This window comes from Selaginella moellendorffii, unplaced genomic scaffold, assembly GCF_000143415.4.
Source record: "Selaginella moellendorffii unplaced genomic scaffold, v1.0 SELMOscaffold_22, whole genome shotgun sequence".
Lineage (NCBI taxonomy): Eukaryota > Viridiplantae > Streptophyta > Lycopodiopsida > Selaginellales > Selaginellaceae > Selaginella > Selaginella moellendorffii.
In genome coordinates this window covers 803,574-821,406 of record NW_003314283.1, presented here as the reverse complement: position 1 = coordinate 821,406, position 17,833 = coordinate 803,574, and the positions used below count along the sequence as shown (strand labels likewise).

The window sequence follows — 17,833 nt, the reverse complement described above, 5'->3', positions numbered from 1 at the left end:
TGAAGCAAGTTCCTCAAATATATTTTTAAGGGTATATAAAAATGTTAAAATTGTTATGCTCGTTGCTACTACAAAAACTGGGGATGGAGGATTTGGCATTGTTATGCTTGATCTTTCAAATGGTATATCAAATATTGATGGAAGGCTAAATAGAGGAGCTGATTTTACCATATCTTGTGATATAAACTCCATTACATTAATTGGTTCTATTTTATATGCAAGCTGTCCAACTCCAAAACACTATCCTAAGACATCATTTATAAATTTGAACTTTCTGGTAAAAAATCATTTTGGGTCTTTATTCTTTTGCCCTCCACCTTCTTCAAGAACTGATTTGGTATGACTTGAATATATTAATAAAATAAAATACTAAAATAAATAATCAGATGGAAATTTTTAATGATACAATTAAAGGCTTTAAAAGACAATTTTAAATTGTAGTATAATTTTCTAAATGTTTTATTATTATTTGTACACGTTTTAAATCATTTGGCACCCAACTGAGCAATTTAAAATAAACAAGCATGTTGTCCTACCTATTTCCAGAAGCTATATATTATATATATGATTTAATAGGCCTTATGCTTATAGAATGTATACATTTCAAAGGATAAGTTTGTGTACATGTATACATGTTTAATATGAGCTTATAAAAAAGATGTTTTGACGGACTATACAAAGATAATCTAGACCTTAAGCCTCCCAAACACTTTGAACACAATGTCAATAAAATATTGAAAAAATTATATTCAATTTAAATAATAAATCTTTCATTTATATTTTAGATAGAATATGAGTAAACTTCCAGCAATGAAGGCCTTGAATAAGTCAAGGCCTTTTAAAAAATTATCGTATAGAAACACTCCATGAAACTGTCACTGAGAGATTGAGAGCTTTCAGCTATGCTTTGGTCCTGGAAGTTGGGACAACACTATCCATATCTCCACTGCTCAACAACAAAAGTTCAATTAATTATAAAAAGTTTGAAAGAGATGAAATGACTCTCTTGCCTAAAGTTCTAGATTTTCAGGTGGCTCATGAGCAGCTTCTTATAGCGGCAGCATCTATGCTGCAACGTCCTTTTGACTATATGGAATACTATATAAACAAATCTAAACTTTAGTACCAAAGCAAAAGGCAAGATTGACATAAAGACTTACTTGGCGCAGCTCAACCACCATTTTGGGTGGCAGGTGTGAAGGGCAATTTTTACAGCCTCCCTGTTAAGGTAGAAATCAATGGGGTCTGTGCACTGAAAGTTCTCCCCAAAACCAATCTTATTTTGATGCAACTGTTGTGACCTTAAATGTAAAAATGTAGGAAAATTTTCAGTCTGGTTTTGCATACCTTGTTCAGAGTGAACTGATGTGAGCTTTTGACACAGTCCTGGAGATTGTCCTCCAGAATGTTGTATAGATTTATATTTCCTTGCTCGAATCAACACTTTGTTCTACATTATCATAAGATTTCGTGTCGTGACAATCCATGGCCTTCTATGTTTCCTCCGAGATCACTGAGTGGTTTCGTGTCGTGACAATCCATGGCCTTCTATGTTTCCTCCGAGATCACTGAGTGGGTATATTAAAACTCATACATGCTAGGACCATCAATTTGTTGAATGAGTCCACACATTTCCAATCTATACAGCCCAAAAACAATTATAAAAGAAGTTGATAACTATCATTTGGCACTTACAGCAATTCCCTTAAGGTTGATATAGGTGCTTGGTTTTAGCCAAAATCTCCAGTGCCAAAAGTTGGAATATAAAGACCTACAGAATGAATAATCAACCAAATTTGACAACTTCATAAGGAAAGAAACCTGCATAGCTTTCCCATGTAAAAATCGTTGTCTCTATTGGATGCACTAATATTAATAACTAGCTTCTTTAACTATCTTTGCACCTTTTTGTATAAAAGTGCTATTAAATGTGTCTATCTTCCTCCATTGAGCAAGAGCAAGTGGAGAACATTCGGCCTCATAGAACCAGTAGAAGAGACCACACCCCTCTTCCAGCATACTGATTAAGGCTGACCATGGGCTGACCAGGAAGCCAATCGACTATCTGTGTGGCAACCCAAACTGAAGGAGACATAGAGGCAGCAAAACCAGAACTTACTCAAGTGCCATTGTGAAATAAAGCCCTTGAAATGAGCCATCTTTTTAATCTACAGGTTTCATATTTAGCTTTCAAGTTAATGCATTGGCAAGCAGCACGTATACCGCTCCATCTGAGGAACTTGATCTTAAAGCATGCTTGCCTCTGGTGATTAACATCGAGCTGGAGTTTCTTTCACGTAGCAAGCACGACCATTCCAAGTTACTGGGCTCAAAAGGCATGGCCAACACAAGTTCCTCGGCCTCCAAACTTCTCCCAGATCGAACGAGCAAATCCACCATGCAACAGTAGTGCTGCTTTGATGGCGCCACTTCATAGTCGGCCACCATGGAACCAAAGCAAGACTTGGCTCTGGAGATGCAGCCTTGCTGCCCAAACGAAACCATAGCCGAGAAGAAGCAAGCTTCGTCGGGACAATGCAAAGCTTTCATCTCGTCAAAGAGCTCGAGAGCACGGGAAGAGGACAAGTTTCTCACGTGGGCAGCGAGCATGGCGCTCCATGATACCACTCCTTGCTCGGGCATGGCATCGAAAATCTTCCTTGCGGAGCTCAAATGGCCGTGCTGAGCATACATGCAAAGGATGGCATTCCACGAGACGGAGTTTTGCTCGGACATGTCGAGAAAGACGAGCTTTGCTTGCGAGAAGTAGCCACTTATTGTGTAAGCCGTGAGCATTGAGGTCCAGGAGACCAAGTTTCTCTCGGCCATGGAATCAAAGAGAAACTTTGCTTGCTCGACTCGGCCGTGTTGGGAGTAAGCCCCGATCATGGCGTTCCAAGCGACCAGATCACGCTGCGGCATGGAGTTGAAGATGGCCTCGGCTCTCTCGAGCTCGCAGTTTTGAGCGTAGGCCGATTGCATTACGGTGTAGGCCACGAGATCCCGCTGTGGCATCCGCGAGAACAAATTGCTGGCTTCAAAGAGGCAACCGTTGTGGATGAAAGCTTCCAGCATGTTTGTGTAAGTGATTATATCCCTCTCGAGCATTGTGTCAAAGGTTAGCATGGCTTCGAGAAGATTCCCCTTTCGGGCATATGCGGAAAGTACTGAGTTACAGGCAAACAGATTCCAGCAGGGCATTTCGTTAAAACATTTTCTAGTCATTTGAAGATCTTCCTCCATGATTAGTGCGTTTAAGAATGATGTCCAAGAGATCAGATTTCGAGCAGGCATTGAGTGAAATGTCTGTCTTGCTTGTACAAGATCCCGACCTGTGGCATATGCAAACAGCATGGCATTCCAGCATGGTAGAGTTTTAAAAAGCATGTCATCAAAGATCCCCTTTGCAGTATCCAAATGCCCTCTTTGCGAGTGTGCAGCTATGAGCGTGTTGCATGACACGGCATCATGAAATGGCATCTCTTGAAACAAAACTTCTGCCTCGTCCAGATACCCATTCTTGGCATATGCTGCCACCATAGTGTTCCAGCTTGTAAGATTCTTCTCGGGTATGGAATCAAAAATGGCTTTTGCATTGGAAACTTGCCCACTGCGAGAGTAGCCGCAGATCATAAGAACCAGCGAGAAAACATCCTTGTTCTCGATGCGATCAAAGACGCTTCGGGCATTTACGAGGCTGCCAAATTGGTTAAACAGTGCGAGGAGATTGTTGGAGACAAAGAGGCTCTCGTGTGGTGGGAGTGGTGGATTCGCCTGGATGCATTTGTGGATCTCCTGGGCCATTGGGAGGCTTTTGCACGATCGAATGAGCTCCACGCACTGGGCTTTGTCCATGGCAACATAGTTACAATGTGGAATAAAAATTAAACGTTAGCTACGGGATTCGAACCGGAGCAAGGAATGGAGCATATTCGAACGATTACTTAACGAGAGTTTAGGGTTCTATAGAGAGTGTAGAGCTCCGCGACGCAATGCGGAGGCTCCGGGCTGTCGATCTGCGCGATCCGTGAGGCGCAGGATGCCGCTGCTGGCCTGCGCGAGCGAGCAGAGGCAAGGCTTCTCTATGGAGGATGATTCCGAGATTTACAGGGTCCGGAGCGAGTGTCAGGATGTGGCGACGAGCTCCGTGCCGGTTTGTGACGGATTCTCGGCTGGATTTGTGTCGATCTGAGCTGTGGTTTGATCGATTTAGAGGCGGAGGCGGAGGAAGCTCTCGGCGGAGAAATGGCGGGCTGCGTTTGACGCGCAAGGGCGGCTCAATGTGAAGCGAGTTCTTCGGCACATCGAAAGAGGGGTAAATCTTGTGCTGCATTTCCAGTAGCGAAGTCTCTTCTTCTTTCCTGTAGGGCGTTGCGTCGGAGATTCGCGCTCACGTCTGGGAGTTTCTTTTGGGTGTTTACTCCCCCGGCAGCAATGCTGCCGAAAGGGAAGAGCTTCGTCAATCGCGACGGTAGATACTTTGGCTTGTTTTATCGATTGGATTTGATCTGCGAGAGAAACCGCGTTGGTTTTTACAGTGACAAATACTTGAAGCTCAAGGCCGAGTGTAAGAGAATGGATGCGGCCGTTGGAAGTGGCGAAGTTGTGATATCGCCGCGAATGAATGCCGACGGAGTTTCCATGGAGGAGAATAATCCAGGTGGTTACTTCTTTGTTTGCTTCGGGCTTTTCACTTTCTGTCCAAGTATTAGCAGAATCCATTGAAGAGCAGACAATAAATGGAGTGCTGGATCCATCGCCGAGCGCAAAGATTGTCCAGTGGAAAGTTCTCCTCCACCAGATTGGTATGATTATTTTTCTGTTTCGCGTGCTCACTTTCGCTTTGCAGGACTGGATGTAGTTCGCACGGATAGAGTTTTAGAGTTTTACGAGGATCCCAAGAACTTGGGAAAGCTCTGGGACATCCTGGCAGTGTACGCTTGGATCGACGAGGAGGTTGGCTACTGTCAAGGTATGAGCGATCTTTGCTCGCCGATGGTGCTCCTTTTCCCGGACGAGGCTGACGCCTTTTGGTGCTTCAAGTGCCTGATGCGTCGAGTGGTACGTTTTTTGCAAAGCGCTTCTCAAGATTTTATATCGCTTAGTACCGTTCATTGAAGTTTATCACGTTTGATGTTGGCAAGCGGGAAAATTTCAGGTGCACGAATAAGATGATGGGGGTTCAGAAGGAGCTCTCCTTCCTCGCAGCTGCCATGCGAGTAATCGATCCAAAGCTTCATAGAACTCTAGGTGAGGATTTCGAAGATGAAGGTCTTTGCCGACCTTTTTTTGTAGAGGCACTTGGAGGGAGCAACTATATTTTTGCGTTTCGAATGCTCATGGTTAACTTTCGCCGGGAGTTTTCGTTCGTTGATACGCTCACCCTCTGGGAGGTAAGTCCAACCGTTGTGAAATGTTTATGTTCTTTCGCCCACGCGAGCTTTTCTTTCTTTGTAGATGATGTGGGCTTTCGAGTACCATCCCGACCTTCAAATTCTCTACATGGAGTCCCCGGATGGTCACATTGACAACGCACAGCCGGACTATAGAGCTGGAGGTAGATTTGCAAAGCGGAACATTAAGTATGGATCGCCAAGAGCCCTCAACGAGCATCCGTCCCTGGCAGTTTTCTTTGTAGCCGGGATCTTGGTGCTGCTACGATCCAAGTTTATAAAGAGAATTCAAGGCCTGGACGAAGTCGTGAGGGTGAGGAACAGTTTAATGCTTTCCTTTTTTCCTCATTTTCCCTGGTAACAATATACGTCGCAGGCTTTGAACGATATGAGCGGCAAGATAGACGCATACCGAGCGTGCCAAAAAGCGCTCAAGTTCCATAAGTTATACCTGAAGAAGGTACTGAATGTTCGCTTCTTTCTCTTTGTTTGATCTTTTTTTCTTTCCACAGGTGAAGAAATCGAACACATAGTAACAAGTATCTAAAATAAGTGAAATGAAACTTTGACAGAAACAAAGGTCGGGGCAAATCTCGTATCTAATTCTGTTACGGGGTGTCGACTGGTTCTCGCAAGCATTTATACCTCGGAAGAAATTTATCCTTGTTTGCCTTGTAGCCGCTCTCTAAGAGAACTCTATTCCACAATCTATTTTCGATTAGCGTTGGAACTATCCAAAGAGATAAACGAACAACGATAAACGTCTTTATTTTCGATCTCACACTCACAAGGGATTACCACTCAAGGTAATTTTGTGTAGTTGCTTCGATCATGCATTCCATTTCCTGGCAGGCTTGGAGCTTAATACCACACGAGATGAGAAGTAGGAAGCCAGTGACAGACCTCTACCACGCTGGGCCTGGTGTTGAGAATCTTAAAAGAGATGTGAGAAGGTTCGAAATCATAAGACAAACTTTCACCGTGGCAGGCTTCGTCTTCTTGGAAGAACTTCTCCCGTATCGTGTGCCACATGAAGATGGCGAATGGGAAAGTCATGGGGTGACAGGCGATGCAGCCACCACCTTCGTCTCCACCAACTCGAGCTTGGGAAGGGTCGAAGTGGACTTTGTGGAGACGTGATAAGACTTGATCTGGTGCTTGATCCCGGCGACTTGGGACATCGCCAAATCAAAAAGGCAAAGTAATGACGTCATCATTTGGTTGTGTTAAGAAAAATGAAAGTCCGTGGGATAATATTCTTTAGGATTTTTCAGAAATGGTTGCCCTCAGGGTTTGAAGAATGTCCAAGTTTTAAAATCACTCTCTCAAGCGTGCATTCTTACCTTCAAATGTGCAAAAACCTATTATCCCCACAGAGTTGTGCAAAGTGGAAAAATCTTTGGGTCCAATGTACAAAAAATTATTCACTTTCGCTGAATCTGGCTGGTGAAAGAGCTGATGAAGGGAGTGATGTTCATCACCACACAATAGACCGGCGGCTTTGCACGACTCACGTCACATCCTGCGGGAAGCTTTGATTTCTTGCCTGGTAGCCAGAGCTGAAACGTCGTAAGGGTCTCATGGATTGAGGGTGGAAGCTGGAATCTCGTGAACAATCGTTTTGATTTGATTGTAAGAGTTGTCAATCTTAAGACACATAATACGAGAACCAAACACCGTGAGTCCAAGTCTATAGTTAAAGTAGAAATATACCAAACAAGTAGAGCACGAGTAGACGTCGTTGTTAAACTTTGTCTGCAAAATTGTCATTGAAAACTTGCTGGAAAGTGATGCTTCACATGGATGATTGAATGACACCAGTTGCGCTTATGCTAGAAGACAAGGATCTCTTAATTTACAGCGTTAATATTCTGCAAAGTTAAGACCTGCAAAGTTGAGATCTGAAAAGTTGAGACCTGCAAAGTTGAGACCTGCAAAGTTGAGAGTTGCAAAGTTGAAACCTGCAAAGTTGAGATCTGCAAAGTTGAGACCTGCAAGGTTGAAATCTGTTGAGCTTTTAAAAAGTTGATGTTCTGCAAAGTTGAGAAACGTGTACAATATATTAAGGCTTTCTTGGTGTACATTGAAGTTGTTGCTAGAAATCAAGGACTGAGATTGCACTGTAATGAACCAAACCATGGTTCTTTTATCAAAATGTTACGTTCCCAAAGCCTGAGTCTTTCTTCTGGCTTTATTCCGGTATGGAAGGATGGCAAGCAGCCAAATCCCAATTCTTTCTTTGGGAAGCATCACAATATAATGCTATTAGCCAGGAGCTTTGGATAACAATCTGGCTCCAAACTATGGTGTCCACGGATGTCCCTCAAGCTCGACCCCGTACAAAAATGTGAATTACTGTGGCCCTCCCTCCTTTGTGGTCCTCATGAGAGATCTAGTGGACGCTCAGCTTGGAGTCGATCACGTCTTCTTTCTTGCGCTGCGAAGAAGATCCTCAGTCTCAAGCTGGCTCATTAAAAGACGTTTGAGGCATGGAGTGCCACACAATCGTTATTCTCCTTGTGATCAAACTTTACTATACATTCACTCTAGCATTCAGGCTTGGAGCTTAATACCACACGAGATGAGAAGTAGGAAGCCAGTGACAAACCTCTCCCTCGCCGGGCCTGGTGTTAAGAATCTTAAAAGAGATATGAGAAGGCGCGAAATCAGAGGTATCCATATGGCAAACCGCAGGAACTTTCACCATGGCAGGCTTCGTCTTCTTGGAAGAACTTCTCAGTAGATCCACCTCCAACACGAGACTGTTCGGTATTGTGTGGCACATGAAGATGGCGAATGGGAAAGTCATGGGGTGACAGGCCAGAGATCCATCTGCAGCCACCACCCTCGTCTCTACCACCTGGAATGGTTCGTTCGGATCAAACTCCAGAGTGTTGGCCACATACTTCAACTCGAGCTTGTGGAGGGTCGAAGAGGCCTGATCCAGGATGGACTTTGCCGAGACGTGACAAGCCTTGATCTCGTGCTTGATCCCCCCGTGGGAGGAGCACATTTCCAGGCTATCCTTGCTCGTCGCTGCGAATGGAGACTGGCTCGAGAAGTGCATGGTGGACAGGAGCTGGGACAGATTCATGGACGCAAGCACAGGCTCTAGTAGCGGATGAAGGAATTTACTCACAGGGATGGAGTTGTCCCAGCGCAGTGGCGGTGGCAACTGTATGTTCTTGGCACCAACAAGCGTCTTGAGCTGAAAGAAGGTCCTCTGGGCGAGATCTCGAGTGGAGGATTCCATGGCGCTCCTGTCGTGATGGTCATGGTGGTGGTGAAAAAGCTGACGAAGGGAGTGATGTTCATCACCGCACAAGAGACCAGCGGCTTTGCACGACTCGTGTGATATCCTGCTGGAAGCTTGGAGTTCCTGCTTGATGTGCAGCGCTGAAGCGTCGTCAAGGGGCGATAGCCTCTCACGAATGGAGCGTGGAAGTTGGAATCCCTCCAAGTATCCCTGGCGGAGAGCACAATCAGTTGGATTTGATTCGAAGAGTTATGAAATTCGTGAAGCTTACCACACATAATGCCAGGAACATGAGAACCAACAAAGTGTCCGCCATGAGTTCTGGAATTGCAAAGTCTATAATTATAATATGAACTTGTGTTGGTGTGATGTTTCACTTGTTCAGTATTTTTCTATGTATAAGAGATAAGGACGAACTTAAATTTTCATTGAAAACTTGCTGGAAAGTGACGTCTGACCAAGAAGATCCTGATCTTTTACTATACAGCGTTGATATTTTGATAGCTCTAATGTATTAAGATAATAAGAATACGAAGTTTAAAGTAGAGCCTTACTATAAAAGGACATCCAAGAACACCACATTTTCATAGAAACCATGGCGTGGCTCATTACAGTCCTCTTGTGTTTCACGGTGAGATCAATCTCTGCTTCTAAGTTTTCTGAATGATATATGTACTTCAGGCAGCTGCAGCACTACGTACACTCAAGGACAATGAAAAGCAAGTGCCTGGAGAGGTAATGTACACCAATGAAGCAAAGCAGGCAAATCCCGAGTCCATCCTCTTGTATAACAAGGAAACGAAGCGGGCAAATCCCGAGTCCATCCTCTTGTATGACAAGGAAGCGAAGCAGGCAAATCCCGAGTCGTTCTTCTTGTATAACAAGGAAGCGAAGCAGGCAAATCCCGAGTCCATCCTCTTGTATGACAAGGAAGCGAAGCAGGCAAATCCCGAGTCCATCCTCTTGTATGACAAGGAAGCGAAGCAGGCAAATCCCGAGTCCATCCTCTTGTATAACAAGGAAGCGAAGCAGGCAAATCCCGAGTCCATCCTCTTGTATCACAAGGAAGCGAAGCAGGCAAATCCCGAGTCCATCCTCTTGTATAACATGGAAGCGAAGCAGGCAAATCCCCAATCCTTCCTCGAAAGTGACGTTTGACTAAGAACTAGGAGACAAAGATCTCTTGCGTTCATATTTTGCAAATCTCTAATGTATTGAGATAATAAAATACAATAAAAAAAATAAAACCCTTTCGAATCAGAAAAATGTCCTTCTAACCTTTAAACATAATTCAGTTTAAATTAACCATGTTACCCCAGCATGTCATTGATTGGTTTTATAAACAGAATCAAGCTTATATTTTATTTGTAAGCATTCAAATAATACCCTATAATCTCACAAGGAAACATTTCTATCTATCTCTAATCTCATTCTTCATATATAAATATGTAGACATCTTTATGTAGAAAGTAAAATTTTTCTTAGGAGCAAACGAACCATAAACTTTAGCACAATTTTAAAATCAAATAATTTAATTAACAAAAAGAGGCATTAGTAAACCACTGTGACATATCAAAAACTAAATTGCATAAAAAATAATAAAAATGAAAGCAAACCACGTTCACAACAAAATATTAATACTATTTAGCATATGTAAAGTAGCACCTAATGACTTGTTTAGATTGAGCAATTGCTTACTATTGGACATTAATGTTAAAATGCTAACCATTGTGTATTAGGAGAAATGATGGGGAATGGTGTCTCCCTTGTGAGAGTTCTCCTCCATTGAGGTTGTTACAGATTTGTCAATGTGGATCCTTTTAACTTAAAGGATAATATGAATTTTGTATGTAAAAAGTGTGAGTTGCAATTCATGGTATAGGGAGCCAAGTCCACACTGTTGACAGAATATTCTGTCAAATGTAAAATACACTGAACTTTTTCTTAATTTTTAAATTTTTTATTAGGGCTTGGTGGCGCAATAGCCGAATAGACGGGCACCGTTGGGGGCCAAATAGCCGGGGCTCTAGCGCACGCCACCTGGGCCTAAAATGCCCACCGGCGCCATTAGGCCCTAAATGGCATTAAAGTGTTGCATTTAGCCACAACCAATGCAAATGCTTGGGGTGTAAAAGGGGCGCTACAAAACTTCCTCGTAGCGGTTTTATGAATCCAAAAAGATGGCAAAGTTGCCTTTTTAATAAATAAAATTAACATTAAACACTGATTAGAAACAAAGATTAAGAGTGACATTTCTTAAACTTCTTTCTTGATATTTAAGAAAAATTAATAAAATAGTAATCTATAATAATAAAAATAAAGAACCCAGCCCCGATCTCAAGCCTGGGGCAGGGTGGGTAGTGATAATTGAAATATGGGTTTGAGGGCTGTGGTGTGCATGTGAGAAAGGCTCCATTGTGGTACAAGAGCAAAAGGTGTGTATTCGTTTTTCTATGCGTACATTACCTTGTTGCTAGAAATCAAGGACTGAGATTGCAGTGTGGCCCCTTTGTCCTTGAGCATTTGAAGTGCTGTAGATGCCTGAAGTACATATATCATTCAGACAAGTTAGAACATGGCACGGAAGCCAATCCCAATGCTTTGTTCTGGTATGAGCAGCCAAATCCCGATTCTTTCTTTTGGTATAGGAGCAAAAGCTTATCATAAATGAGGGTATAAACGGATTTACTTTGATGATTATTAACCAAGAGCTTTGGTGTCCACGGATGGATTGGAGGTGCCAGCATTCCTAGGCTTTGTTCATTGCCACCACTTCGCTGGGATGGCCCTCCTTTGTGGTAGAGATCTAGTGGACGCTCAAGTTTTTGAAACAAGGAAGCAAGCACTAATATTAATAACTAGCTTCTTTGCATCTTTTTGTATAAAGGTGCTAGTATTACTAGTATAGATGCGTCTATCTTGAACAAAAACCTCCATTGAGCAAGAGCAAGCGGAGAAGCATTGGGGTCATCAGCCTCATAGAACGACCACAGCCCTCTTCCGTGTGGCAACCCAAACTGGAGGAGACATAGAGGCACAATAGCAAAACTTGAAATGAGCCATCTTTTTAATGTACAGGTTTCATATTAGCTTTCAAGTTAATGCATTGGCAAGCAGCACGTAAACCGCTCCATCCGAGGAACTTGATCTTGCCTCTGGTGATTAACATCGAACTGGAGTTTCTTTCACGCAGCAAGCACGACCATTCCAAGTTACTGGGCTTAAAAGGCATGGCAAACACAAGTTCCTCGGCCTCCAAACTTCTCCCAGATCGAACGAGCAAATCCACCATGCAAGAGTAGTGCTGCTTTGATGGCGCCACTTCATATCGGCCACCATGGAACCAAAGCAAGACTTGGCTCTGGAGATGCAGCGTTGCTGTCCAAACGAAACCATAGCTGAGAAGAAGCTAGCTTCGTCGGGACAATGCAAAGCTTTCATCTCGTCAAAGAGCTCGAGAGCACGGGAAGAGGACAAGTTTCTTACGTGGGCAGCGAGCATGGCGCTCCATGATACCACTCCTTGCTCGGGCATGGCATCGAAAATCTTCCTTGCGGAGCTCAAATGGCCGTGCTGAGCATACATGCAAAGGATGGCATTCCACGAGACGGAGTTTTGCTCTGCTTGCGAGAAGTAGCCACTTATTGTGTAAGCCGTGAGCATTGAGGTCCAGAAGACCAAGTTTCTCTCGGCCATGGAATCAAAGAGAAACTTTGCTTGCTCGACTCGGCCGTGTTGGGAGTAAGCCCCGGATCATGGCGTTCCAAGCGACCAGATCACGCTGCGGCATGGAGTTGAAGATGGCCTCGGCTCTCTCGAGCTCGCCCTTTTGAGCATAGGCCGATTCCATTACGGTGTAGGCCACAAGATCCCGCTATGGCATCCGCGAGAACAAATTGCTGGCTTCAAAGAGGCAACCGTTGTGGATGAAAGCTTCCAGCATGTTTGTGTAAGTGATTATATCCCTCTCGAGCATTGTGTCAAAGGTTAGCATGGCTTCGAGAAGATTCCCCTTTCGGGCATATGCGGAAAGTACTGAGTTACAGGCAAACAGATTCCAGCAGGGCATTTCGCTAAAACACTTCTAGTCATTTGAAGATCATCCTCCATGATTAGTGCGTTTAAGAATAATGTCCAAGAGATCAGATTTCGAGCAGGCATCGAGTGAAATGTCTGTCTTGCTTGTACAAGATGCCAGCCTGTGGCATATGCAGACAGCATGGCATTCCAGCATGGTAGAGTTTTAAAAAGCATGTCATCAAAGATCTCATTCGCAGTATCCAAATTCCCTCTTTGCGAGTGTGCAGCTATGAGCGTGTTGCATGACACGGCATCGTGAAACGGCATCTCTTGAAACAGTAGTTCTGCCTCGTCCATATACCCATTCTTGGCATATGCTGCCATCATAGCGTTCCAGCTTGTAAGATTCTTTTCGGGCATGGAATCAAAGATGGCTTTTGCATTGGAAACTTGCCCGCTGCGAGAGTAGCCGCAGAGCATAAGAACCAGCGAGAAAACATCCTTGTTCTCGATGCGATCAAACACGCTTCGGGCATTTACGAGACTGCCAAACTGGTTAAACAGTAGACAAAGAGGCTCTCGTGGAGTGGTGGATTCGCCTGGATGCGTTTGTGGATCTCCTGGGCCATTGGGAGGCTTTTGCACGATCGAATGAGCTCCACGCACTGGGCTTTGTCCATGGCAATATAGTTACAATGTGGAATTAAAATTAAACGTTAGCTACGCGATTCGAACTGGAGCAAAGAATGGAGCATATTCGTACGATTACTTAACGAGAGTTTAGAGCGTGTAGAGTGTGTAAACGAATGGATGCGGCCGTTGGAAGTGGTGAAGTTGTGATATCGCCGCGAATGAATGCCGACGGAGTTTCCATGGAGGAGAATAACCCAGGTGGTTACTTCTTTGTTTGCTTCGGGCTTTTCACTTTCTGTCCAAGTATTAGCAGAATCCATTGAAGAGCAGACAATAAATGGAGTGCTGGATCCATCGCCGAGCGCAAAGATTGTCCAGTGGAAAGTCCTCCTCCACCAGATTGGTATGATTATTTTTCATAACTTTCGCTTTGCAGGACTGGATGTAGTTCGCACGGATAGAGTTTTAGAGTTTTACGAGGATCCCAAGAACTTGGGAAAGCTCTGGGACATCCTGGCAGTGTACGCTTGGATCGACGAGGAGGTTGGCTACTGTCAAGGTATGAGCGATCTTTGCTCGCCGATGGTGCTCCTTTTCCCGGACGAGGCTGACGCCTTTTGGTGCTTCAAGTGCCTGATGCGTCGAGTGGTACGTTTTCTGCAAAGCGCTTCTCAAGATTTTATATCGCTTAGTACCAAGTTTATCACGTTTGATGTTGGCAAGCGGGAAAATTTCAGGTGCACGAATAAGATGATGGGGGTTCAGAAGGAGCTCTCCTTCCTCGCAGCTGCCATGCGAGTAATCGATCCAAAGCTTCATAGAACTCTAGGTGAGGATTTCGAAGATGAAGGTCTTTGCCGACCTTTTTTTGTAGAGGCACTTGGAGGGAGCAACTATGTTTTTGCGTTTCGAATGCTCATGGTTAACTTTCGCCGGGAGTTTTCGGTCGTTGATACGCTCAGCCTCTGGAAGGTAAGTCCAACCGTTGTGAAATGTTGATGTTCTTTCGCCCACGCGAGTTTTTCTTTCTTTGTAGATGATGTGGGCTTTCGAGTTCAAATTCTCTACATGGAGTCCCCAGATGGTCACATTGACAACGTACAGCCGGACTATAGAGCTGGAGGTAGATTTGCAAAGCGGAACATTAAGTATGGATCGCCAAGAGCCCTCAACGAGCATCCGTCCCTGGCAGTTTTCTTTGTAGCCGGGATCTTGGTGCTGCTACGATCCAAGTTTATAAAGAGAATTCAAGGCCTGGACGAAGTCGTGAGGGTGAGGAAAAGTTTAATGCTTTTCCTTTTTTTCCTCATTTTCCCTGGTAACAATATGCGTCGCAGGCTCTGAACAATATGAGCGGCAAGATAGACGCATACCGAGCGTGCCAAAAAGCGCTCAAGTTCCATAAGTTATACCTGAAGAAGGTACTGAATGTTCGCTTCTTTCTCTTTGTTTGATCTTTTTTTTCTTTCCACAGGTGAAGAAATCAAACACGTAAGTATCTAAAATAAGTGAAATGAAACTTTGACAGAAACAACGTATCTAATTCTGTTACGGGGTGTCGACTGGTTCGCGCAAGCATTTATACCTCTTGGAAGAAATTTATCCTTGTTTGCCTTGTAGCCGCTCTCTAAGAGAACTCTATTCCACAATCTATTTTCGATTAGCGTTGGAACTATCCAAAGAGATAAACGAACAACGACGTCTTTATTTTCCTTGTGATCGATCTCACACGCACAAGGGATTACCGCTCAAGGTAATTTTATGTAGTTGCTTCGATCATGCATTCCATTTCCTGGCAGGCTTGGAGCTTAATACCACACGAGATGAGAAGTACCTCGCCGGGCCAGAATCTTAAAAGAGATGTGAGAAGGTTCGAAATCATAAGACAAACCACTGGAGCTTTCACCGTGGCAGGCTTCGTCTTCTTGGAAGAACTTCTCCCGTATCGTGTGCCACATGAAGATGGTGAATGGGAAAGTATGGGGTGACAGGCGATGCAGCCACCACCACCTAGAATAATTCGTTTGGAGTGTCCAACTCGAGCTTGGGAGGGTCGAAGTGGACTTTGTGGAGACGTGATAAGACTTGATCTGGTGCTTGATCCCGGCGACTTGGGACATCGCCAGGTTATCCTTGCACCAAACGTTCGTCCGGAATCAAAAAGGCGAAATAATGACGTCATCATTTGGTTCAATATTCTTTAGGATTTTTCAGAAATGGTTGCACTCGGGGTTTGAAGAATGTCCAAATTTTAAAATCACTCTCTCTTACCTTCAAATATGCAAAAACCTATTATCCCCACAGAGTTGTGCAAAGTGGAAAAATGTTTGGGTCCAATGTACAGAAAATGATTCACTTTCGCTGAATCGGTGAAAGAGCTGACAAAGGGAGTGATGTTCATCACTGCACAATAGACTGACTCACGTCACATCCTGCCGGAAGCTTCGATTTCTTGCTTGATAGCCAGAGCTGAAGCGTCATAGTGGAAGATGGAATCTCGTAAACAATCGTTTTGATTTGATTGTAAGAGTTGTCAATCTTAATACACATAATACGAGAACCAAACAAGTGTCCGGCGTTAGTCCAAGTCTATAGTTAAAGTAGAAATATACCAAAACAAGTACGACGTCATTGTTAAACTTTGTCTGCAAAAGTGTTATTGAAAACTTGCTGGAGAGTGATGTTTCACGTGGATGATTGAATGACACCAGTTGCGATTTATGCTAGAAGACAAGGATCTCTTAATTTACAGCGTTGTCTGCAAAGTTGATTTCTGATGAGATCTGTTGAGATTTTAAAACTTGATATTCTGCGAAGTTGAGATCTGCAAAGTTGAGATCTGTTGAGATTTTAAAAAGTTGATATTCTGCAAAGTTGAGATCTGCAAAGTTGAGAAAAGTGTATAATATATTAAGGCTCTCTTGGTGTACATTGAAGTTGTTGCTAGAAATCAAGGACTGAGATTGCACTGTAATGAACCAAGCCATGGTTTTTTTTATCAAAATGTTATGTTCCCAAAACCTGAGTCGTTCTTCTGGCATGGCAAGGAAGCCAAATCCTGAAGCTTTGTTCTGGTATGGAAGGATCCAAGCAGCCAAATCCCAATTCTTTCTTCTGGTAAAACCTGGGAAGAATCATAATATAATGCTATTAACCAGGAGCTTTTTATAACAATCTGGCTCCAAACTATGGTGTCCACGGATGTCCCCCAAGCTCGGCCCCATACAAAGATGTGGATTACTGTGGCCCTCCCTCCTTTGTGGTCCTCATGAGAGATCTAGTGGACGCTCAGCTTGGAGTCGATCACGTCTTCTTCTTTCGCTGCGAAGAAGATCCTCAGTCTCAAGCTGGCTCATTAAAAGACGGTTGAGGCATGGAGTGCCACATAATTCTTATTCTCCTTGTTATCAAACTTTACTATATATTCACTCTAGCATTCAGGCTTGGAGCTTAATACCACACGAGATGAGAAGTAGGAAGCCAGTGACAAACCTCTCCCTCGCCGGGCCTGGTGTTAAGAATCTTAAAAGAGATATGAGAAGGCGCGAAATCAGAGGTATCCATATGGCAAACCGCAGGAACTTTCACCATGGCAGGCTTCGTCTTCTTGGAAGAACTTCTCAGTAGATCCACCTCCAACACGAGACTGTTCGGTATTGTGTGGCACATGAAGATGGCGAATGGGAAAGTCATGGGGTGACAGGCCAGAGATCCATCTGCAGCCACCACCCTCGTCTCTACCACCTGGAATGGTTCGTTCGGATCAAACTCCAGAGTGTTGGCCACATACTTCAACTCGAGCTTGTGGAGGGTCGAAGAGGCCTGATCCAGGATGGACTTTGCCGAGACGTGACAAGCCTTGATCTCGTGCTTGATCCCCCCGTGGGAGGAGCACATTTCCAGGCTATCCTTGCTCGTCGCTGCGAATGGAGACTGGCTCGAGAAGTGCATGGTGGACAGGAGCTGGGACAGATTCATGGACGCAAGCACAGGCTCTAGTAGCGGATGAAGGAATTTACTCACAGGGATGGAGTTGTCCCAGCGCAGTGGCGGTGGCAACTGTATGTTCTTGGCACCAACAAGCGTCTTGAGCTGAAAGAAGGTCCTCTGGGCGAGATCTCGAGTGGAGGATTCCATGGCGCTCCTGTCGTGATGGTCATGGTGGTGGTGAAAAAGCTGACGAAGGGAGTGATGTTCATCACCGCACAAGAGACCAGCGGCTTTGCACGACTCGTGTGATATCCTGCTGGAAGCTTGGAGTTCCTGCTTGATGTGCAGCGCTGAAGCGTCGTCAAGGGGCGATAGCCTCTCACGAATGGAGCGTGGAAGTTGGAATCCCTCCAAGTATCCCTGGCGGAGAGCACAATCAGTTGGATTTGATTCGAAGAGTTATGAAATTCGTGAAGCTTATCACACATAATGCCAGGAACATGAGAACCAACAAAGTGTCCGCCATGAGTTCTGGAATTGCAAAGTCTATAATTATAATATGAACTCTTGTGGGTGTGATGTTTCCACTTGTTCAGTATTT

General features: G+C 44.2%; 7 protein-coding genes across 8 annotated transcripts; 3 read left to right on the top strand and 4 right to left on the bottom strand.

Moving 5' to 3' along the window:
* Nucleotides 1-1,978: 1,978 nt before the first annotated feature.
* LOC112347496 (pentatricopeptide repeat-containing protein At4g02750-like) lies at nt 1,979-3,855 on the bottom strand. Its single transcript, XM_024678437.1, has 2 exons — nt 2,224-3,855; nt 1,979-2,065 (listed from the first exon to the last, which is right to left on the bottom strand). The coding sequence occupies exons 1-2, from the start codon at nt 3,853-3,855 to the stop codon at nt 1,979-1,981; spliced, it is 1,719 nt and encodes a 572-aa protein (XP_024534205.1).
* Nucleotides 3,856-3,966: 111 nt separating this feature from the next.
* On the top strand, nt 3,967-6,126 carry LOC112347505 (TBC1 domain family member 15-like). 2 transcript variants are annotated; one of them, XM_024678469.1, is made up of 11 exons: nt 3,967-4,153; nt 4,214-4,315; nt 4,368-4,471; nt 4,539-4,660; nt 4,716-4,805; nt 4,850-5,061; nt 5,145-5,250; nt 5,296-5,393; nt 5,458-5,706; nt 5,770-5,853; nt 5,906-6,126. In XM_024678469.1, the coding sequence occupies exons 1-11, from the start codon at nt 4,040-4,042 to the stop codon at nt 5,924-5,926; spliced, it is 1,302 nt and encodes a 433-aa protein (XP_024534237.1). In that variant the 5' UTR covers nt 3,967-4,039; the 3' UTR covers nt 5,927-6,126. The 2 variants fall into 2 exon arrangements, with proteins under 2 accessions (XP_024534237.1, XP_024534235.1); XM_024678467.1 differs by having other exon boundaries at nt 5,121-5,250.
* A 1,735-nt stretch (nt 6,127-7,861) lies between these two features.
* On the bottom strand, nt 7,862-9,043 carry LOC112347506 (BURP domain-containing protein BNM2C-like). Its single transcript, XM_024678470.1, has 2 exons — nt 8,921-9,043; nt 7,862-8,859 (listed from the first exon to the last, which is right to left on the bottom strand). Exons 1-2 carry the CDS (start codon nt 8,963-8,965, stop codon nt 7,960-7,962), a joined length of 945 nt encoding a protein of 314 aa, XP_024534238.1. The 5' UTR covers nt 8,966-9,043; the 3' UTR covers nt 7,862-7,959.
* A 175-nt stretch (nt 9,044-9,218) lies between these two features.
* LOC112347507 lies at nt 9,219-9,896 on the top strand. Its single transcript, XM_024678471.1, has 2 exons — nt 9,219-9,280; nt 9,331-9,896. Exons 1-2 carry the CDS (start codon nt 9,245-9,247, stop codon nt 9,805-9,807), a joined length of 513 nt encoding a protein of 170 aa, XP_024534239.1. The 5' UTR covers nt 9,219-9,244; the 3' UTR covers nt 9,808-9,896.
* Nucleotides 9,897-12,349: 2,453 nt separating this feature from the next.
* Nucleotides 12,350-13,349, bottom strand: LOC112347495 (pentatricopeptide repeat-containing protein At4g02750-like). Its single transcript, XM_024678436.1, has 3 exons — nt 13,336-13,349; nt 12,694-13,213; nt 12,350-12,523 (listed from the first exon to the last, which is right to left on the bottom strand). Exons 1-3 carry the CDS (start codon nt 13,347-13,349, stop codon nt 12,350-12,352), a joined length of 708 nt encoding a protein of 235 aa, XP_024534204.1.
* Nucleotides 13,350-13,524: 175 nt separating this feature from the next.
* On the top strand, nt 13,525-15,506 carry LOC112347494 (TBC1 domain family member 15-like). Its single transcript, XM_024678435.1, has 9 exons — nt 13,525-13,705; nt 13,739-13,950; nt 14,026-14,131; nt 14,177-14,274; nt 14,377-14,574; nt 14,640-14,723; nt 14,777-14,793; nt 14,923-15,055; nt 15,294-15,506. Exons 1-9 carry the CDS (start codon nt 13,525-13,527, stop codon nt 15,504-15,506), a joined length of 1,242 nt encoding a protein of 413 aa, XP_024534203.1.
* A 1,151-nt stretch (nt 15,507-16,657) lies between these two features.
* On the bottom strand, nt 16,658-17,791 carry LOC112347561 (BURP domain-containing protein BNM2C-like). The gene is made up of 2 exons (XM_024678649.1): nt 17,714-17,791; nt 16,658-17,652 (listed from the first exon to the last, which is right to left on the bottom strand). Exons 1-2 carry the CDS (start codon nt 17,756-17,758, stop codon nt 16,753-16,755), a joined length of 945 nt encoding a protein of 314 aa, XP_024534417.1. The 5' UTR covers nt 17,759-17,791; the 3' UTR covers nt 16,658-16,752.
* Nucleotides 17,792-17,833: the final 42 nt, after the last annotated feature.

Coding starts and splice junctions, on each gene's coding strand:
- LOC112347496 (XM_024678437.1), bottom strand. CDS start 3,855: ATGGACAAAGCCCAGTGCGTGGAGCTCATTCGATCGTGCAAAAGCCTC. Junction 2,066..2,223: donor CAAGTTCCTCAGATGGAGCG/GTATACGTGCTG, acceptor GTTGCCACACAG/ATAGTCGATTGGCTTCCTGG.
- LOC112347505 (XM_024678467.1), top strand. CDS start 4,040: ATGCCGCTGCTGGCCTGCGCGAGCGAGCAGAGGCAAGGCTTCTCTATG. Junction 4,472..4,538: donor GAGCTTCGTCAATCGCGACG/GTAGATACTTTG, acceptor TGGTTTTTACAG/TGACAAATACTTGAAGCTCA. Junction 5,062..5,120: donor AGTGCCTGATGCGTCGAGTG/GTACGTTTTTTG, acceptor CGTTCATTGAAG/TTTATCACGTTTGATGTTGG.
- LOC112347506 (XM_024678470.1), bottom strand. CDS start 8,965: ATGGCGGACACTTTGTTGGTTCTCATGTTCCTGGCATTATGTGTG. Junction 8,860..8,920: donor TGTTCCTGGCATTATGTGTG/GTAAGCTTCACG, acceptor GCTCTCCGCCAG/GGATACTTGGAGGGATTCCA.
- LOC112347507 (XM_024678471.1), top strand. CDS start 9,245: ATGGCGTGGCTCATTACAGTCCTCTTGTGTTTCACG. Junction 9,281..9,330: donor CAGTCCTCTTGTGTTTCACG/GTGAGATCAATC, acceptor TATGTACTTCAG/GCAGCTGCAGCACTACGTAC.
- LOC112347495 (XM_024678436.1), bottom strand. Junction 12,524..12,693: donor CTGCTGGAATCTGTTTGCCT/GTAACTCAGTAC, acceptor CGGATGCCATAG/CGGGATCTTGTGGCCTACAC.
- LOC112347494 (XM_024678435.1), top strand. CDS start 13,525: ATGCCGACGGAGTTTCCATGGAGGAGAATAACCCAGGTGGTTACTTCT. Junction 13,951..14,025: donor AGTGCCTGATGCGTCGAGTG/GTACGTTTTCTG, acceptor GATGTTGGCAAG/CGGGAAAATTTCAGGTGCAC. Junction 15,056..15,293: donor ACAAGGGATTACCGCTCAAG/GTAATTTTATGT, acceptor ATGGGGTGACAG/GCGATGCAGCCACCACCACC.
- LOC112347561 (XM_024678649.1), bottom strand. CDS start 17,758: ATGGCGGACACTTTGTTGGTTCTCATGTTCCTGGCATTATGTGTG. Junction 17,653..17,713: donor TGTTCCTGGCATTATGTGTG/ATAAGCTTCACG, acceptor GCTCTCCGCCAG/GGATACTTGGAGGGATTCCA.